A 19,920-nucleotide genomic window follows, 5' to 3' on the forward strand; every position below is an offset into this window, starting at 1 on the left:
GATACTGAAGAGGGGAGTAAATGTTGCAAAAAAGAAGTCAAAGTATATACAAGTAATGCTACAAATGATGACAAATGAGAAACGTTCAGAGATCTGGACTAGAAGCTTAGTAAGAACTGCTTTGCAGTGAAATTGTTACATTTTATTAAATATGTGTTTTAGAGCAAAAGTGGGACATTCTTAAGTTGATGTTCCCACAGCAATGCCAGCATTTGCGTCTGATGGAGAAAAAGAAATAATATGAAGCATTTTTTAAAGCTTCAGCTCTATACACCCAATATTAAATCTCTTCAAGTGTTAATGAAAATTATTTGCTGTTAAAAGATATTTGAATCAGTATTCACTGGTTATTAATGGAGCAGTAACTCCAATTCTTTGCAGATGTAAATGAGTGTAATTTGTATCCATTTATTCTGCAAAGGATTTACCGTGTGCCTGTTACAAAATAAAGATAAAAATAATTGAGTATATTTTTACTCTTTGGTTTGCAGGCATGGCAATGGCAGATCCTGCACGGTAGAGTTCATGGCAAGTATTTGTCTAATATAAGCCAGTCAAGACACATACAAGCTTCAGGTAATTCAGTCTTTCTTAGTTGTGCTTCTTTGAAATAAAATATATATGTTTATACTTAAACATTTTACAAATATAGAATTTCAGACCTACTCAGAATTTTGTATACAGTTCAATTCTGATCATTCAAAATTAGGACACCTCAAAATTATTTTCTTCCTGAAGCTAGCAGTAGATGCTGGAAACAGCCGTGTACACTGTGTCCTCCTTTGGCATTTTAGGTGTGGTAATACAGAATAGTGATTGCATTTGAGGATCTTTGTGAGGGACCTGCAATATGTCCTTATTCTCTATTTGCTTTTGAATCTATTCCCTTTTGTATAGAAGGTGTGTAAGTATCTTGAATTTTTAACGCAGAGCTCTGTAAGCTGTGTCTGTCTAAACATTGCACAGGGGTGGTTTCCCCACTGAGATTTTTTTATCTTGCCTTTAAAGATCGGTAAGTCGAAAGTGTTAGTGTTTGAATCTTGTGGCTGAGGTGGATGTGGTTGTTAAAGTTCAGCTGAAGGTCAGTTGCTTCTAGGAGTAGGCCTAGTGGTTAAACTGAGAATATTGTTTGTGTTCACTAAAACTCAGTCTTTTACCCAAAAGAAGACCAAACTGCTGTATGTGATAGGTTTTCCTGTGGCATGTAGAGTCTCCATAAAGCAAAACATGAATGCATGCTTTCTGCCCTTCATTCAGAAAGTAAATGAAATGTTGTTTGTACCTTCTCTATTTGCAACTCCTGGTATATTTTCAGAGTCCTTTAATACCATAACCTGGAGAGAGATAGCAAGCTAAAATCTTTTGTGGGTGAGATTATTTAAATTTTATTAACAGACAGATGTTGTGTGGATATTTTTTTCGTGAAGTTGTTTGGGAGGTTTTCAGCTGAGATGCAGCTGTAACAATATGGTGATATTCCTGACTCTGATTAAATACATTCTGTCACTAGTTTTCAAAATATCTTTTCACAAAGAAATAAGGTTATTATTTCTTTGTACATATTTGCCCATATTGTACAAATGGAAACTCTTAGGACCAAAAAGTTACTATTCAGCCACAGAGTTAACAATAGAAATTGTCTTCTAAGCCCCAGTCCCATGTTTTCAACAGTAGATCACAGGATTGGTTTGTATTTTTAAAGTGTCTTTGATGCTTTTGTTTTGGTTTGTAAGACTCAATGATCAATCTTACAGGTATTTGGGCTGTAAATGCTGACAGGACATGGAACAGACATTGCAAATATGATCAACATCCCAAGTCTTAAGTATTTTATGATGTCCTGGTTAGAGTAACTTGAAACATAACATTTTAAATGTTTTCCTATCTTTTTGTCTTTATTTGCAGTGGACCCAAAATGTTCACCTCTTCTATTTTTCATTCCGTTCTTCCTATTGCATCTGAAGTTGAAAAAACTTATATTCTTATAGTAGATTCAACTTGCTAACTGTGTAGTTTGTCTGCTACCCTGTATACCCTTTAGTATTTGTGCTGGCAGCACTGAGAAAAACAGTATTTGACAGCTCTGTCTGCCAAAATAAATTGAGCAGGCGCAGTGTCTGAGCTGTGGCCTCACATTGAACAAGTAGCTTTCGGTGCTGAGAGGTTTGGGCTGTGTAAAGATTGCAGTAGAAGGGCACTTCTCAGATAAAGTACATCTCCTTCTCTGCTAAGGTTTTTATAGCGTAGGAGTTTGCCCTTGCTATCTCTGTTGTGTTGTTGTCCCTTTAGTAAGGGTTTAGTAAGAGTAAGACTCTTTCTGTGGGTTGTGGCCTGAGCTGTGCAGTGATGGAAACTTCCTCTGCTTGGTGTAGGACTCTGAGTTTGTAATCTGTGTAGTGCACTTGCTCCATAGCTCTTTGATGCATGGTTATCTCTCCTGTACTTCTTCCAAAGAAATAGTGCTTTCTCTATTTTTAAATTTTCATTATTGGTCACACAGGTTCCTAAAAGTATGGAAATCTGCAGTGAGTCCAGATTGAATGCTGATTTATGTGAGAGACTGATGACGCCAGGATGTATCTGAGGTTGAGCTGTGTGGTCTGTTTGATATGTTGGTCTCTTTAATTGCCACTGGTAACCTTGACATCCCATAAACATTAGTTCCTGGAAAGTGTAATAAGAAATCAGAACTAACTGGTCTAGACAAAGTGCTGACTGTGAGAGTAATTTCATTGATCAGAGTCCATTAAATGATCTAGTATTCTCTTAGATGGTCCCAGGTGCTGGTGAGACAGAAGTTTTACCACTTAGTAGAAAAGCAGTATTACTGGATTTATTGGGCTCATATCCATTGTCTAGTACTTAGTGGGTAGAGCCACTTATTTTCATTACCAGCTGCAGTTCTATTTATATTGTATATCAAAAGTTGCAATTGTTTATCAGTGAGAATATATTTCGTCACCTTTAGATCTGGCAGGGCTGTTAAATCTTTGTTTTTCTACATGGAGTACTCAGGTAGTGTCAGTAGTTCCTCCCAACTTGTGTAGTAGTTGAAAGTGACAGCTGTACTCAGCTGCAACACCTTAGTCAGGGAACAACTTCAGGAAAGTTTTTATAAATGCTGAGATGTGAGATGTGAATTTACCCCATTAATTGTTTTGCTGACCACACTAAGAACACTCATGAAGCTATGAAAACAGCTTCAAATGAGCATCAAATGCTGGATGGGGAGAATCTACTTGCTCAAGAGCTTATTGTCCCATAAGTTAATTACAGAAGTGACTATGCTGCACACATGGCTAGTAGCACCCAGCTATATGTATGTATATACCTTAGTCTGAGGGATCTAAAACCCAATTTTTCTTGAGAAAAAACACAGTTATCAGATTCTTTGGCCTTTGGGCCAGGATTGTCTGATGTGTAAACTGGGATAAATTATTCAGTGTATTTATGTTCTGCATGCAATTAAATAAACCATACTAAAACAATTTATGATTTAAGTGCACTCTCCCAGGCTTTCTACGCGTGGTTGTCAGTTTTGATGCTTGGTTTTTGAAGTTTTTATTGTCTTGGATTTTGCCTTTGATTCTGTGAAGTGTATATTTTTTCCCAAAGGTATCCAAGAATTATGGGTTCCCCTGGCTATGTTAGCTGCACTTTTGGTTTCTTTGAAGTTTTTCAATTAATTCACTAGAGTGTTACAGTTACACATGCAAAGTGAAGATTTTCTTTTTAACATCAAAAAGTAGTTTATATAGATATTCTTATGCATTCACAAGATCAAGTAGCTGTGTATTTATTTTTTTTTTCTGAAAGCTGATTATCAAAGGAGTATAAATTAGCATGTAAGCAAAAAATGTGTGTTACCTGTTGTTTTGAAGACATTAGAAGTTAGGCATGATGAAGGTCTGTTAGCAGGAATCTGAGACCTTTTTTTGGCCATAAACAAATATTTTGTAATTGAACTTCAGAAAAGCAGAGGCATCTGGCTGAGGTGGGAGAAGTGTCTTAAGAAAATGTTTGTTTGCCTCAATCACTAATTGAAGCTTCATAATTCAGAATGTTGTTGTGAAACTGAAGAAAAATAAATATGTAAAGTGTTCCCTGAACCATAAACAGTTTTGAGTAATATTCTAGAAAATAAAATTCATAATTTTGAAAATATGCATTTCAGATAACTGTGTTATATTTATCAGGATTCATGTATTGGGTTTTGTTTTCAACAAATATTATAAGAAAATTTATTTTGTTCTTGTGTTTAGGATTCTTTGTTCCTTTAGAGGCTTTAGTACTTTATTAAATAAATTGAACAAATAGGAAGAATTTAAAAGAATTGAAAATTCTCAAGATATCTCCCTTTGAAAAAGAGGTCATGAGTATATGTGATAAATAACTAAGTATATTACATGGCAAGTTAGAAGAGGATGTGGCTCACTTATTCTCACGTACTAAAAAAAATACAGAAAAAGGTTAAGTAGGGGCCTGCTAAGCAGTCAAAATGTGGGAGCTCAGATAACCTTGTATAATTCTTCTCCTTGGTGGTGGGTGCAGTCTTTAGTTTGGTAACTGTAGATAAGTAAATGGATTTTCTGTAAAATACTGCTAGACTGACATGAGTGTAACAACCCAGGAGGAGGCAGAGAAGAAATTATTTCAGGCAGAAAAAAGTCAAGAAACCTCACAAAAAATCCCAAGTTTCTTTTTAAATACAGACTAGCTTGTGTTGGGAGTCACTTACTGAGTTTGCAAAAAGAGAACTCCGAATCATGAAGTAGCATCCCTAATTTATGAGGTGCTAGTACAGAAAATCTGTGTGGTTCCTGGCTGATGATTTGTTTAAGTTGTAGAAATACCATATTTTCCTTGTGTTGTTCAGTTCTGTGTTCTCTAATTCAACACTTTTTGATACATTTTCATTTATGCAGTTGTACATTAGACTTTGCCTCGGCAGCTTCCTGGTCATCTGTTAGTGCTGCAGCTGTCAAAATAATATCATATAGGAGTTTAGCATTGTGGCTACTGCTGTTGGTAGCTGCTTCTGTTGTGACAGCCAAAAGGCCAGATAGGTGGCATGAGTCCACTGAGCATTGCTGGGAAGCTCCAAGACTTCTGTTTTCAGCCATGTTGTGTCTGCAGTCCGTTTTTGTGCACCCTTTCATTAACCTGTGTATTTGAAATATGCAGCTTAAGTTTTGACTCTATTGAGAGTTGTTACCACCTCATGATGACTTCTGTTATTAGAAATATGCTTTGCTTTCTCAGTCCTCAGTGCTTTCCCAGGTAGAGTTCATGTAATGATTGTTGTTATCTGATGTTGACTCTGGAGTCCTCAATGTGTGTTTTTCCTTATCTTTCAGAGTGAAGACTGGAACTGCTGAAGGGAGGTGCATAGCTGCAGGTATGAGCCAACTAAAGTTTGTATCCCTGAGTTGCGTAGTAGAGCTTCCTTTCACAGGTTTACAGAGATGTTGTTTTTACATTCAGTGATGAAAGCAGTCATTTTCCACTGCAGTGAGCAGTGCTCCCTGAACCTTAAACTCTGCAGTTTCCTGCCTTTGTGCTGCCAAAGGGGGCTGGGAGTGTTAACAGTTCAGGACTGTGAGTACTGAGTCAATAGACATCTTTAACTCCATCTGCAATTTAATAATTTTAGAAGCACAACTGCTAGATAGATATGCATGTGTTCATAGTAATTTCTGGACCAGAACAAATCTACAGTATTCTGTAGTACATGAAACCCTAAAGGTGCGTATTAGTGGACAACACCTTCTGGGCTGAGACAAATTTAATTAGGTGCAGCAGAAGGGGACCATAGTCCAGTATGAAAATGCATGGAGTCAAATGTGAGGATCTTTTGATGCAATTTTCTTAGTGCTAGAAGTCCAGTACGGGTGTAGTTTCATGTGACAGCTGAGACAATTGCTCCTTCTCAGTTTCCAGCTGAGAGTTTAGTGCTATGTCCCTTGGCTATGTTTGGTTCTCATGGTAGCTTGCATTATAGATGGAGTCAGCTTGGCAACCCAGTAAAAAGCTCTTCTGTGATCTAGTTGTTTGTCTGGTTTAGGAAGTTGGAATGATTTACTGTGTGGTCAGAAGAGTACAAAAGAACATCTCAGACTGTTCGTACCGTGCACCTCAAGAGTTTTAGTTCACTTCTGGGACAATTGACCTGTAACTGCTGTGTTAAGTAACACTGTCAGTATCACCACAACCAAAGTTTGGTGATTTTTATTCTTCCAGGGAATCACCTCTTCTATGGCAGAAATATTCAAGATGTACTTTGGTCTGTAGACAACCAGGGAGAATTGAGTTGTTATATTGTCTTGAGGAAAGAGTTGCTTTCTGCTATGGACAGACATTTTCTACAATTTTCATAAATACATTGAGAAGGATTTAGTTATGTCCATATCAGAAAGAAAAACAAATATTTCTTTAAAGTGCAGGATATCCTGTCTCTCCATATGTTACTCATCAGGGTAGGAAGATCTAAAGTTGGTTTAAGAAATCCAGGAACACCTTCATTTTAAGAGAATTGGTGATTGACCTCTGTGTTTGGAAGTACCGGTTTGAGGGCATTTGTCTCCAGGCATTGTGTGGGCTGCAAAACACTCAACTTCTTTTCTAGTGACTGGTGCTCTCTACTTTGTGCTTCCTGCTCCTTTGCTGTCCATTTCGACCACACAGAGGATTGGAAAGAGAAAATACTGATCATTATGTTTATGGCTTTTTTATGAAGAATTTGCATCTTTTGAGACAGACTAAACTGATTAGATCTAGTTTTTCAAGCTCATGGCATTCTCCAGTTGCAAAACCCAGGTCCAGAATCGATACATTTGGGTTACTTAAGTAACAAAACAATCAGATTATTTAAATAGCAAGATAATCTCCAAGTTTCTGGTTGATGAAAGTAAGTCACTTTGATTCAGTGCAAGATCTGTGGTTTCTCATCTTAAGAGTGAAATAAAGTTGAATTCATTTGCCTAAATATGAATAAAGAAAGGTGTCCAAATGAAAGAGGATGGAGTCTTTTCTTGAATATCTAATAATGGCATGTTTCTATACATCCCAGTATGAAATGCCTCATTATGATTAGCTCTATAGAAATATATCAGAATAAAACTGGCATTCTACTTCTGGTCTGGTACAGATAATAAAAATGAGGAGGAGTCAGTTTTGCTTTTAGATAAGGAGTCAATCCTACCTCTGTATTGACTCTTGTCATATACACATTAACCATGCTGAAACATGTCTGTGTTCAAATAAAATTTCTGCAGATATGAGCCCCTTCCAAAATGGAAGTCTTTAGCGTGGAGGTAAAAATGGGCATTAAAGGTTGTAGATTGTCAAATGATAGTCATGGAATCTTTAAGGTTGGAGAAGACTCTTAAGATCATAGAGTTCAGCCATTAACACTGCCAAGTCTGTCACTAAACCTGTCCCTAAGCACCACGTCTACACATTTTTAAGTACCTCCAGATATGGAGATTTTAGCACTTCTCTGGACAGCTTGTTCCAATGTTAGACAACCCTTTCAGTGAAGAAATTCTTCCTAATGTCCAGTCCAAACTTCTTCTGGTGTGACTTGAGGCCATTTTGTCTGGTCTTGTTGCTTGAGAGAAAAGACTGACCTCCACCTCAATACAACCTCCTTTCAGGTAGTTGTAAAGAGAATGTCTCCCTTCAGCCTTGTTTTCTCCAGTCTAAACAACCCCAGCTCATTCAGGTTCTTCCCATAAGACTTGTGCTCCAGACACTTCACCAGCTCCATTGCCCTTCTCTGGACATGCTCCAGCCCCTCAATGTCCTTCTTGTAGTGAGTGGTCTAAAACTGGACACAGCACTTGAGGTGTGGCCTTCACCAGTGCTGAGTACTGGGGAACAACTGTTGACCAACCTCTTTATGTCCTTTTCTGCTGTGCAGCTTTCCAGCCCTGCTTCCCCCAGCCTGTAGCCTTTCGTGGGGTTACATGGGATTGTTCTGACCAAGGGCAGGGCCTGGCACTGGGCTTTGCTGAGATACACACAGTTGGCCACAGTCTATTGATCCAGCCTGCCCTGAGCCCTCTGCAGAGCCTTCCTACCCTGCGGCAGATCAACACTCCCTCCCAACCTGGTGTTGCCTGCATGCTGCTGAGGATGCACTTGATCCCTTCATTCAGATCATTGATAAAGAGATTAAACAGAACTGGCCCCAGTACTGAGCCCTGGGGATCACCACTGGTGACTGACCATCAGTTGGATGTAAACTCCAGTCACCACCACTCTCTGGGCCCAGCCATCCAGCCAGATTTTACCCAGCAAAGAGTATACCCATATTCACATAATGAAAAGTCACTTTTTCCAGGAGGATGCTGTGGGAAACAGCGTCAAAGGCTTTATTAAAGTTCAGGTAGACAACACCAAAAGCCATTCCCTCATCCACTCAGCAAGCCACCTTAACATAGGAGATCAGGTTGGTCAAGCAGGACCTGCCTTTCAGAAACCCCTGCTGTCTGGGCCTGATTCCTTGCTTGTTCTGTGCGTTGTGTGATGGCACTCAGGATGATCTGCTCCATGACTTTCCCCATCCCAGAGGTCAGGCTCAAGTGCCTGTGGTTCCCTAGATACTCCTTTCAATCCTTCATGTAGATGGTTTTTTTTATTTTGTTTGAAGGAGCTGGATCAGAGTAGTATTCTTCATTCTTTCTGGGCTTAGCTCCTCCTGAAGTTTCCTTAGAGTATCTAATGGTTATTTAGACCTTATTAAATAGTAAATGTTTAAATTGACATGGCTGCATTTTCTTAGTTAATTAGAAAAACTGAGATACGTATATTATACTGATTCTCTTTTGACTATAGAGATACTTTTCATAAATTTACTCTCTGGACTTTAGATTGTGGTCCTGAGTAGCTTAAAAACTAGTGGAGTTTTGCAGATGACTGCTTATCCAAAACAGGCAGCAGGAGTCCCAGCTTTGATTAGGAGACAAAAATAACAACTTAATTAATCTCATTTCTTCTGTACCAGGAGTGATCCTGGAACTTCTCATGTTGCTTCTGTTTTTACCTTGCGATGCGTGTGGTAGGTTGAACTGTTTGTCTTTTCAGGGACACCACATCCCACTTCCATTCCACTCTCCTCGTGGAACTATACTGTGTAGCCTCATGCCAAGGGGAAATGATGCCTTACTGTCTTCTAAGTTGGTGCTCAACATAAAAATTATTATTGCAGCAATTACTGTGTGTACTGTGTAATGTGCTCTCCTGGAGAGCCTCTGTCTAGGTTACATTTGAATGCAACAAAAAGCTTTCCTTTGGATAAAATGAAATGAGAGCGAAATAGTGACTTCTTTTAGTGAACTATTAACTGATATTAGTTTGTATCTGGTACTATTCATAAAAACAATTTGAGATGAAAGGACTCCTCAAAATGGCTTTTGCAACTGCTCGGATGGCTGCAAAGGACAATGAAACTTGAGACTTGTTGCTTTTAGTCCAAAAGGTCTCTTGAAACTTGGAAGAAGTAAAAAAAAGGCTATCAGAAAAAAGTTTAGATGTGTCCAGTTGCTATTCTAAGACATTTCAGTAAGGAGAATAATAATTTGTAGTTTGTTCCTTTGAGTTTAGATACCATATTACATTTCTTAAGTAAAAAAAGTGACGTGGCTCTGGCCAGTTCTTACTTTAAGGTTTTAGTTTAAAAGTGCACAGGACATGTTGCTTGCCATAAATTTAGAGGTGTTTTTGATTCAGAGGTTCTCTTCCTGCAGGTTAATAAAATAGTATAAAAATATAACAATCTTTATACATGGTGTTGTCCTGGAATTGTATAGCTGGTTCTGTTGTTCCTCTTGGGTCCAATATGTGACCACACAGCCTTCTCTATGTAAATGTGGTTGCTTTGCCTGCTGTAATGCTTTATGGCATGTTTGGCTTGAGGACAGGCAGACTGTTGAGAGCTTTCCAAGAATGATTGGATTTTCTGGTCCTTACTAGAGGAATAACTTCTGGCTGTGTTTCAGTGTCAGAAGACTGTCCTAAAATGTGTAGATGAGTCCTTAGAAATCTGGCGAATATTCTAGAGATTGCAAAACGTTTTTTTCCAGTGTATCTTTTTGACTTAAGTACAGAGCTGCAGATTTATGTCATACAGGAAAGGACAGGAAAATACAGGGATATCTGAAACCAGATTAATAGGTACTATGTTTGTATTGACAAGGTAAAAAAGTTGAAGCATATTTAGTTTTCTGTTCCATAGACTTTCTTGCAGGGTTGCTTCTTTTTTGTTGCACAAAAAGATGGTCAGAAGTTTACCTTCAGCTATTTCTATCTTAAAAAAAAAACCAAACCAAAACAAACAAACCAAACTCAGAGGCAACATTTAGGGGAGAGAAAGAGGGCAAAGACACTCTTGAGTGGGATCTGTACCTTGCCTTGAGCACAAGATTGCTTGCAAGCATTATATTCTTATTCTCTTACAGTAAAGATTTGAGCATTGTAGTGCAAGTGTGATTTGTCCTCTGTATTTCTGTGTCTTGGGGTATGAATTCAGTCAATAAACAAAAAGAGAGGGTGTAAGGGGAAAACTCAAACCTTTCTGCTGCCTTAAATGTTCCATCCTGTCCCCTGTCCTTCCCAGGGTAGAAATGTGTGTCCTCTCTTCTTACTTCCTGCTTTGTCTCCTGTGTCGTGCAGCTGCCTTCATTTCCTCTTACTATTGTTGTGACCAAGCCACTTTTCCTACTTTCTCAAGAAGTTTTTTTTGTCTGCAGTGCCAAAGTGTCTGCAGGTCTTTCCGATCTCTCTTAGGTACTTAGGGTTTCCATAGTTTTTTTGTCTGTTGCAAAGTGCAAGCATTTTTATATTCTAGCACTGTGATTATAAAAATTCAAAATGCTTCTCAAAATCAAACTGCTGGCATGTTTGCATATATTAAAAAAATAAAATTTTAAAGTGAAAGAATACCTTACCGTAGAGCTAAAGCAGTACCTAAAATAGACATTTCACATCTATTTACAAAAAAACTCAAAACAAAACATAGAGGTAAGGATAAAGAGCTTTAATTTTTCAATTGTTTCTGTTATTGTGGTCTTTAATATACTAGAACGAGGGGAAGAAACCTGTACATGTCTGCTTTAAAAGCAACTGCCCTGGAATACATCAATGCTTTTTCCTAACATCAATTATTAATTGTAAAATGTCTTGCAGAGAGGGTTAAGCATGTGATGTTAACTCCTGGTCTGTGATTTGAAAAAAATGAGTTTTTCTAGAGAACCTACATTAAGGCTTGTTGTTATCTCTTCTACTGGTGCTCTAAGGGATTGTCCTGCATTAATTGCTTCAAATTCATTATTTGGTCTTTTAGCAGTTTGTTTCCTTATATGCTTCATGTCTGATACCTTTAATTCAGTGTCTTCTCTGCTGTCTTCTTTGCATCACAGTAAGTTTTGCTGTGTCCTGTGTGTTAGCTTTAAATTCACAGCTACAATTTGCATTCACAGCTCCTTCTGCATTCCCGTAGTGTGAAAAAGACATGGAAATCTGCAAAACAAACAAAATGGATCAGGGAAAGACAGAAACATAACATAAATTTCAGATCACTATTCTGAAGGTAACAACTGAGAACTTTAATTGCAAAATTGAAGGTAGCAAAAGAAAATACAGTACAATATGATGAAAAGAAAATAATCCAGGTACCACTTCTTATATTTCCATGAATATTAATGTAAGCATGTAATATATCATTGGGGAATGGGTATGTGAAGGAGGTAAGTAAACACCAAAGAGAACATGAAGTTTCTAGGAAACTGTCTTAATTTGAAGATTTTCCTTACACGTAGGCATACTTTATCCTTATTTCACTGTGGTAATGTAGTAGCCCACTCTCCTAGTGCTGCACAAGTACTCTCCTTGAAAACAGGGTGAGTACATAGTGTGCACTTTGGAAAAATCCACATATACGAACTGAAGTTGTCTGTCACTCTGTACATACCACTGTAGCAGACTGAGATATCTGAAATTCTTTGGAGGTCTTTCCTATGTAAAACAAAAAATTAAATAGATACAGGTTCTTGGAAGAATAGTTGGTACCTCAAGGTAATGCTGTGAAAGCTGTCAGTTTTCAACAATAGGGTAATGAGAAATTTTATGGTCAGAGATGGGTGTTTTATGTCCCTGTCAGGAGATAGTCTTATGGCCAGGCTATTCCATTTTTCTCTCTTTGGTAATGCCCGTGCAAGCCTTTGCAGCATCATCACTGAAGCAGCAGACACAGCTGCAGTGGATCAAGCACTGGGTTAGCAGCCTCATGGTGCTGTGTTAGCTGACAGCTGTGCACTAAGAAAGTAAAGCTCAGGGTAGCATCGTGCAGCTGTTCTGTCCTAGTGAAGCAGATCATTGTCTGCAGAGTTGTGGGTTGCTCACAGAATTGCAATACCCACGGCCCTGTCAGGATATTCACAGCACAATCCTGCATCCCCTCTCAGGCAAGCAGATAAAGAAGCATGGTATCAGAAGATGAGAGGAAAATTGAACAAGTTTGTAGGCCACTGCCTTAAACTTTGTGGGTTTCATTCATGTGTTATAAGAGGGTCCTAAGACTTCTGAGTTCTCATTAGATATGCTGTCAGTAGCAGTTACTGCAAAGCAGGACCTAGTTGCAGTTTGGGGTGGGTTTTTTTGGCTTCTCAGATTTGAATAGATGTTGTAACCTGTTTCCTGGTACACCAGCTCTCATATTGCAGAGCTACTGTCTGCCATTTGGTGTAAGCTGTCCTCAGGGGTGAGCCAGATATCAAGTATATCACAGATTGAATTTGTTCATCAGTTATGTGGTGGCATAGTGAAAGCAACCACAGGTTCTTATATGCAGTATTTTGAGGCAGATAGCCCATTGGTTATCTGTTTTTAAAAAAATAGTTGGGATTTTTATATATGTGCAGTAAATAAAAGTGGGGGAAAATATTCCTGCATACATCCGATTTTGTTCAAGCCTTATTAAGCTTTGACGGGACTACAGAAGTCACCACCACCAAATATTTGTCTATGAATTTAGTAAGAAGTGTTCCTGCTTAACAGCTTCAGTTTGCCTTTGCTAGACTCCTGTTTTACTCCTGTGAACATAGGAAACTCCATCTGCTTTGTGAACTGTGGGGAAGGAGATTCTGTGTGAAGGGAATGTTGCATAGCAGGAAGAACAGATAAGCATATCTATTTGAGGAGGCCCATAAACAATTTGGGAGAAAAATGTACCTCTATGTGTTTCTTGTCTATCTTTTTATAAGCTTCACTGTTTAGAATTAATTAGAATAACAAATTTGTTCACTTCAATGCAAAGTTTCATCTCCTTTTTCAAGAAAAATTCCCTAACTTTTCAAAATAAATTCTATGTCATTTACTGTTACAATTTATCTTTACTATCAAAGAAAGGTATGTTTAGCTGCTGTTGTATTTTTCTCTTTCTAAGAGTAATTAGGAAGAGACAGCCTCGTCCTGTAAGCCAGAAGGCTGGGTGACTTGCTGTTTCATCTGCTGGCAGAGAGTTGGGAGTCCTGGGGATTCTTCAGTCAGACAAAAGGTCATAATTCATTCCTTTTGAGCTTTCGCAGAATTAATTGAAGTAGAAGCTACAGGACTTCATTCACAAGCTAGAGAAGCAGATCAAGAACGTATTGATGTACCTCAAAAATTTTTTCCCAGAAATATTTTGAGGAAGATTACTGGGGAAGAAGGCTTATAGTAGGATATATTTTTAGAATTAAATGTACTTACCTAATTTATAAAAATTCATCTGCATGTAGATCTTTATCTGCTCTCACGTTAACGCATAAGAGGGAGCGCTGCAAAACTTCGTTGTTTCCAAGGTAAAGGCAGTTGTCTTCCCCTCCTATCCCTTTTCTCCACCTGAGAACTTCTACCAAAGTTCTTATAAATAAAAATGCTTTTCAGTTAATTTAATCTGAATTGTAGGCAGCCCAAAAACTTCACGTATTTTGATGGCAAATTCAGTATTCTCAGTGTGTCAGATTTGTGTACCCACAGTGCAAAACAATCAAAGAGATTGGCAGAGGAAGAAACTGCAGCTTTGGCAACTAGGTAAGGGGCTTTTTGTACCCAATGAGGCATGGGGAGACAGTTTGGATTTCAACACAGGCAGAAAATATTCTGAGCACATGCTTACACGATCAACAATGAAACAACAAAATATTGACAAGCAACCGCTGTATTTTGATGCATGTAACCTAGGGGTTATCAGTTTAAAAACAAAACTGCAATTCAGCAGCACTGTAAGAATCTGGGTATGCACAGATAATACAAGGGGAAGTTTATTCTAGGACCTGTCTCCTTCAGAGCTTCACAGTGTCTGATTTCCCTATAGCCTACATCCTTTCCCATAGCTTGCTCTCACCATGCCAGTAGTCCCTCAGCTTCAGATTTGTGTATGCTGTCTGAGTACAGAATGTATAAAATAAAAGATGGTATTATCTTCAGCTTTCAGAGTTAATTGTTCATTAAAACTAGGCTTTCTTAGGAAAGAAAATATGATACCGGATATTTGGTTTTGTGGTGAATTTTTGGGATTCTTTTGCCCTAGCATGTGATGTAATTCTGTAAACTTAAAAGCAAAAAAACTTTCAGCATTTGTCCTCTGGAGTCTCTGAGGAGCACACACAATTGACACATTTTGCAGCATCATCTAGGGCTTCAGAAGTGTAAAAATTGAGATCTAATGTGTAGTATGTAGAAGTTCTTTAATGTTCGTCAGATGAGCACCACATTTAAATGTGTAGCTACAGTCCATGGAGCTTGGAATTTCAGACATTGTTTCTATTATCCTTTGAATAGAAACAGTCAAAGAATGGATCTGGAAGCCAGCAGGAATTTGACGTCTGAGCAAAAAAAATAAGTGTGTTTAGCTCCCTTATTTTTCTTTCTTTGTGAGAAATGGTTAGGATGACTTTTGGTTTTTGCTAATTTTAAAGAAACTCTTTTCCTCATTTAATTCTTCTTTCTGTGCACTAGTGAAGTGCATCTTTTTCCACTCTTTCTGATATTTTCACAAGTGAAGTCTGTAAGTCTTTTCATTCCACTAGCTTGAAGCCTTCAGCTAAATAACACTAAACCTAACCCATTTATACACTGTTTGTCACTGAAGTTGCCATTACTTCAGAAGTATGGCACCCAGAGGCACTGAGTCTTGGCTAACATATCTTCAGGTATTTATTCACCATTCTAGTATTGACTCTTCCCTTCTGACAAATTGTGCCTATAATGTTGCAGTTTTGTCTTAATGGAGCAAGAAGATAGGACTTCGATTTTGAGGAGCTGAGAAATGGGAGGAAGGGTGGGCATAGGATCAAATCATAATGATGTAGTGGTTTTCCTCAGTAAACTAATCAATCTCAGTAACATTTTAAAAACCTATTTTCTAGACTATGTGTTTCATTGAACCTACCATGAGCATGGCAGGTGGGGCTTTTTACTGGCTGCTGGAAAAAGCTAAAGATGAGTGAAAGACCAGAAGGCATGAGTTCTGGTCTTCCTGGATAGGGCCAGAGTTTACAGTGTTGGTCGAAGATGCATGTCATCTAGGAATCACACCCTATGATCTGTTTCTAATTTCTAATCTGAAAATTTTTCTCTGCCATCTCATTTTAGACATATGCATGAAATGGGCTCTAGGATCAATTTAACATTTGAATATGATGAATATAATAGGCTTTACTCAACATGGCATTTTTCAAGTGGGAAACCTGTAATATGTGTCTAAAGGTAGATAGAACAGTTTAATTTACTGAAAGCTGAAAAATTGACCTGTTGCTCCTTAATGCCTATTTGCATGTTCTTAACAATGGTGCTTAAGAGATAGCTTACATCTTTTTCTTTAAAGAGAAAGTTTACTTGCATTTATCATGTAGTAAGAGCATGCATGAAGTAGTTACTATTGAATAACTAATGTGTGAGGAATTCATGTCCTCTCTTATTTTGCAGTTTATGCATATCTCTTTGTGTTACGAGGCCAAACTCCTTTTAATTAACCTCACTGCTGGCAGAAGATTAGAAACATTCTCCTTTTAAAATTTTTTTCAGAGGTTGGAAACGTTATTTATGAAAAAAACGATTGACGTACTGTAACTGTCCAAGTTTAAATAGAGCTGTGTATACTGGCCAGTCAGAATAACTGCAAGTACATATTGCAGTCATTGACAGAGGAGAAAGACGTGATCACAGCTGCTCCAGCATGCAGTCCTTGATGCTCTGAGAGGTTATTTTGTGGTTATATTGACCATATATAAGGGTTTCTGGTCTCATGTTAGACTCCAATTAACCATTCCTCCTGGAGTGCTCCAAGATACCCAGCTGCCTCTGCAGCACTCACTCCCCACAGTCAAATATTTCTGCATTTCACAGTGTATCCAGTTTTATCCAGATTTAACAAGAAGCCTACATTGCATATACAAATGCATCTCACAGTTCCTTGATCAACGTGCTATGTCTGTTTTAATGCTGAAGCAGCTGAGGAGTTCTGATCAGTGTTCTCAAAGATTATAAAATGGTTTTTAATAATCACTGGTTTTTTTCCCTTTCTTGGTCATTTATAGACTCTGTGTATTTGGATTTTTAGACAAAGTATTGTTCCCAGAACAATGTATGTTTTGCTTCTATAAAAGTTCTGTGGTTGTTAAGGAATTTTTGAATAATCATATCTTCCTAGCTTTGATTTTTTTGGCAGGTTTGGAGAAAAATTGTAGTTGGCATTTTTTGCCATGGAAGTTGAGAGTGTCCATGGTGTAGAGTACAAGGTGAAAAGAGTGAAACCAGTTATTAATTTTTTTTATGGTGATGGAACCTCTTGATTTCACATGTTAGTATTGCTGATTTGGAAAGGGTTTGTCTGAACTTCAAGGTCTTGGTCTTCCATTTTGGGAGACAAGGAGTTAGTTGGGGGTGGAAAGACTGGAGCTTGTATTCTTTCTGCTCTGTTACCCATTGCTATCTTCATGGATCTGACACTCTGTTTATCTGACAGTGCACTCAGTACTGCTTCGCCAGGGAAAATTGCACAAAACAAGCCTAGTGCATCAGCATTTTCATTGTGTATTAAGCTGAGCCTCCCTTCACATGGTCACATCCCCTTTTTAATCTGGGATTCCATGTCCCTTTCCCAGTCCAGCCTGTTTCTGTGGTGTCTATTGCTGGTCTCCCTGAACTTCTGTTTCTGTGGTTTGAGTGTTTTTTGTGTGGCTGAGAGTTAAGACCTGCAGGACTTTTGGAAGTGGTGTTGTTTGGGGGTTAGGCAGTACATTGATTTAGTGTTAGTAGTTTGTCATAGACTGAGGTGATGGCCGCGTTCAAGTTGGATTTCCTCCCAGAGATGATGGTCGACCATTGCTCCTTGAATGCAAGCCCTGTGTAAGTATTTTCTCTTCGTGTCTAAGTTACAGCTAAAATGATAATTGGAAATGCTGCCTCAGGCCCCTGCTGTCTGTTGGGACAGAGGGGGACAGGAAGGAGAGATAGAAGAGCCTGTTTTCTTTTGTTTTCTTGAAGAAATCCTAGTGGTCATGGAAGATTGATGTTGGTTTCTAGATGGGGGAAAAATGCTCTGATAATTGTGGTGATAAGGACTAAGGAGGAATAAAGCTGCTTGATTATATTGTTTATAGTATGCTACAGGTGCTGATATTATAAAATGGATTCTTGAAATCTCTTGTGGGAAGAACTGTTTTTATTCTTCCCTGTTAATGACTCCAGACTAAACCTTTTAATTAGGGGTAAAATATTGCTTGGATACTGTTGAGGTCACGTTAAGAGTTGCCTAGTTAACAGGAGCCATGTTGTGCTCTTGAAGCTACCCATGGAAGGCAGGGCTGAAAATAATTATTGGAGAGGGTAAACGATTTCCAGTTGTTCTTAACTAAAATGAAAAGAGGTAGTTTACATCTTTATAAAAGGTAGTGTTTCCGCTGGCTGTTTGGAGAGCTGCTGACCCTTTCTGAGTGGAAAGGTGGAGAGGATGAAAGGATTTATGATGATTCCCTTCCCTTCTAGTGAGTAGCTTTGTTGTTTTTGAGGTCTGTTCATACAAGTGTAAAATTATGAGCTTTCCCTATCATCAGGTTTTCCTTAAGTTCTTAACAGCAGTGTATTGATGGGAAAAAGTACTAAACGGTACCAGGCTTGGATTTTTTTTTTTTTTTTTTTTTTTTTTTTTTTTTTTTTAAATTCTTTTTGGGCGGGGGGGGGAATATGATTTCAGATGGACAGTGAGAGGAATACTGTTTACTATCATGTGCAGTTAATAGCCATTCAAACTATCTTCAGAGGAACAAAGCAGAGATGAAGAGAACTGACTACTCTGGAAGAAGACCACCTGTATTCTTCAACAAAGAGTTTGGGGGTGGGGGGAATCATTGTGTAGTTGCTGTTCCACTCCCCATGCCCTTTCTAGATTATGCAGGGATTGGTCAGCAATTTTCACCAACTAATCACTACAGCTACAATAGGATGTCATTACAGTCAGATTCCTGCAGGGAGGGGTGCTCTGGTGTACCAGGCTGGGAGTACTGATAACAGACATCACACTGCACCTAACCAATAATGAGGACTGGATACAGTGAGCAGTGTAGGACTTGTCAGCTGGGTGGAGCATAACACAACTTTTATTAATAGGGTGCAACCTGCTCATATGTCTAGACAGAATGCCTTGAAACCTATTGAGGAATCCCATACTCAAAACTTCCTGTTGCAGTCTAAGAATGACTTTTTTTTCTGTGTTAGAATCTTGACATTATTGAACCTGATTTCAATCTGTGGCTAACTGGATTGTCCAGACCCAGCCTTTTCATGTACAATCTAAGTCTGATTTTTTGCCAATTATTGTTGAAAGCTTCAGAGTTTCACAAAGAAGTATTGCCTTGTAAACCTTTAAAGAAACTTACCATTGGATCAGTTGATTCTGTTTCTCTGTTTTAAGATGGCTCTTCACCTTGGGAAACAGTTACAATTAGTCTCATTTAAAAAGGTTGTAATAACTTTCTCTCATTTTCAGTGATTGCTGATGACTTTGGTAGTTTGTAGGTAGACTGAGCTCAGGTTCCTTACAGTTCTGGTTTCTTCTGTAAAATTTTACATGGTTGCACTTGTGATATTTTTCAGTTATCTCAGCAGATTTATATCCTGAATCCCAGATGTTGACTTCATTATGGGAACAGAGTTTTAAACAGCTGTGTAAGGGTGTGTTTGGTTTCCAAGCACACAGCTTGCCAGTGAATGTGAATGTGCTTTGGTATGCATACTGGGAATGTGCAAGAGTTTCTCTATATATGTATATTTTCATCATACACATTTATATATGTGTAGAAATTTTTTTTCTTTAATTTTGCTGTAAGCATGCTTTTGTCAAGAATCTGTAGGAAGATATAAACTATAAATTCTTTCTTATTTTTTGTAGCTCAAAGAAAATGAATGGCACACTGGATCACCCAGACCAACCTGATTTAGATGCTATCAAAATGTTTGTGGGTCAAGTCCCACGGAGCTGGTGTGAGAAGGATCTAAGAGAACTTTTTGAACAGTATGGTGCTGTCTATGAAATCAATGTCTTGCGGGACAGGAGCCAAAACCCTCCTCAAAGCAAAGGTGAGAACTTCTATATTTCTCTTGTGAGACTTGGGGTTTCAGCCACTTTCACATGGTTGCACTCCTAGCTCTGTGCTTATTCAAACAGCCCTGTAGGAACTCTGTGTGGCCAGGTGTGCATGCAAGCCCAGACTTTATGAAGTCTTTAAGTGTTTTTGTCTAATTATACTTGAACTGTGATCCAGTCATTAGCTGAGCTCAGAAAAATGATAATTTCTTTTAAAATTCAGCAGTGATGAGGATGCATGAGGAATATGGATTATAATTGCAAATCAGAACATCCAGTAATACTGTGTTGCT

General features: G+C 38.3%; 1 protein-coding gene across 14 annotated transcripts in view; it reads left to right on the plus strand.

The window, feature by feature from the left end:
• Positions 1–19,920, plus strand: part of CELF1 (CUGBP Elav-like family member 1) — a 55,949-nt gene that overhangs the window by 11,114 nt on the left and 24,915 nt on the right. For 9 of the 14 annotated variants that reach the window (XM_056492564.1, XM_056492563.1, XM_056492566.1 and 6 more), the window contains exons 2-3: positions 5,358–5,398; positions 19,433–19,620. In XM_056492564.1, the coding sequence (XP_056348539.1) occupies positions 19,443–19,620 (178 nt within the window). In that variant the 5' untranslated portion in view covers positions 5,358–5,398; positions 19,433–19,442. Of the gene's footprint in view, positions 1–491; positions 577–5,357; positions 5,399–19,432; positions 19,621–19,920 lie in introns of all 14 variants that reach the window. The other 5 variants (XM_056492576.1, XM_056492569.1, XM_056492574.1 and 2 more) reach the window with 2 other exon arrangements.

The sequence above is a fragment of the Oenanthe melanoleuca genome, chromosome 5, assembly GCF_029582105.1.
Source record: "Oenanthe melanoleuca isolate GR-GAL-2019-014 chromosome 5, OMel1.0, whole genome shotgun sequence".
NCBI classification, from domain to species: Eukaryota; Metazoa; Chordata; class Aves; order Passeriformes; family Muscicapidae; genus Oenanthe; species Oenanthe melanoleuca.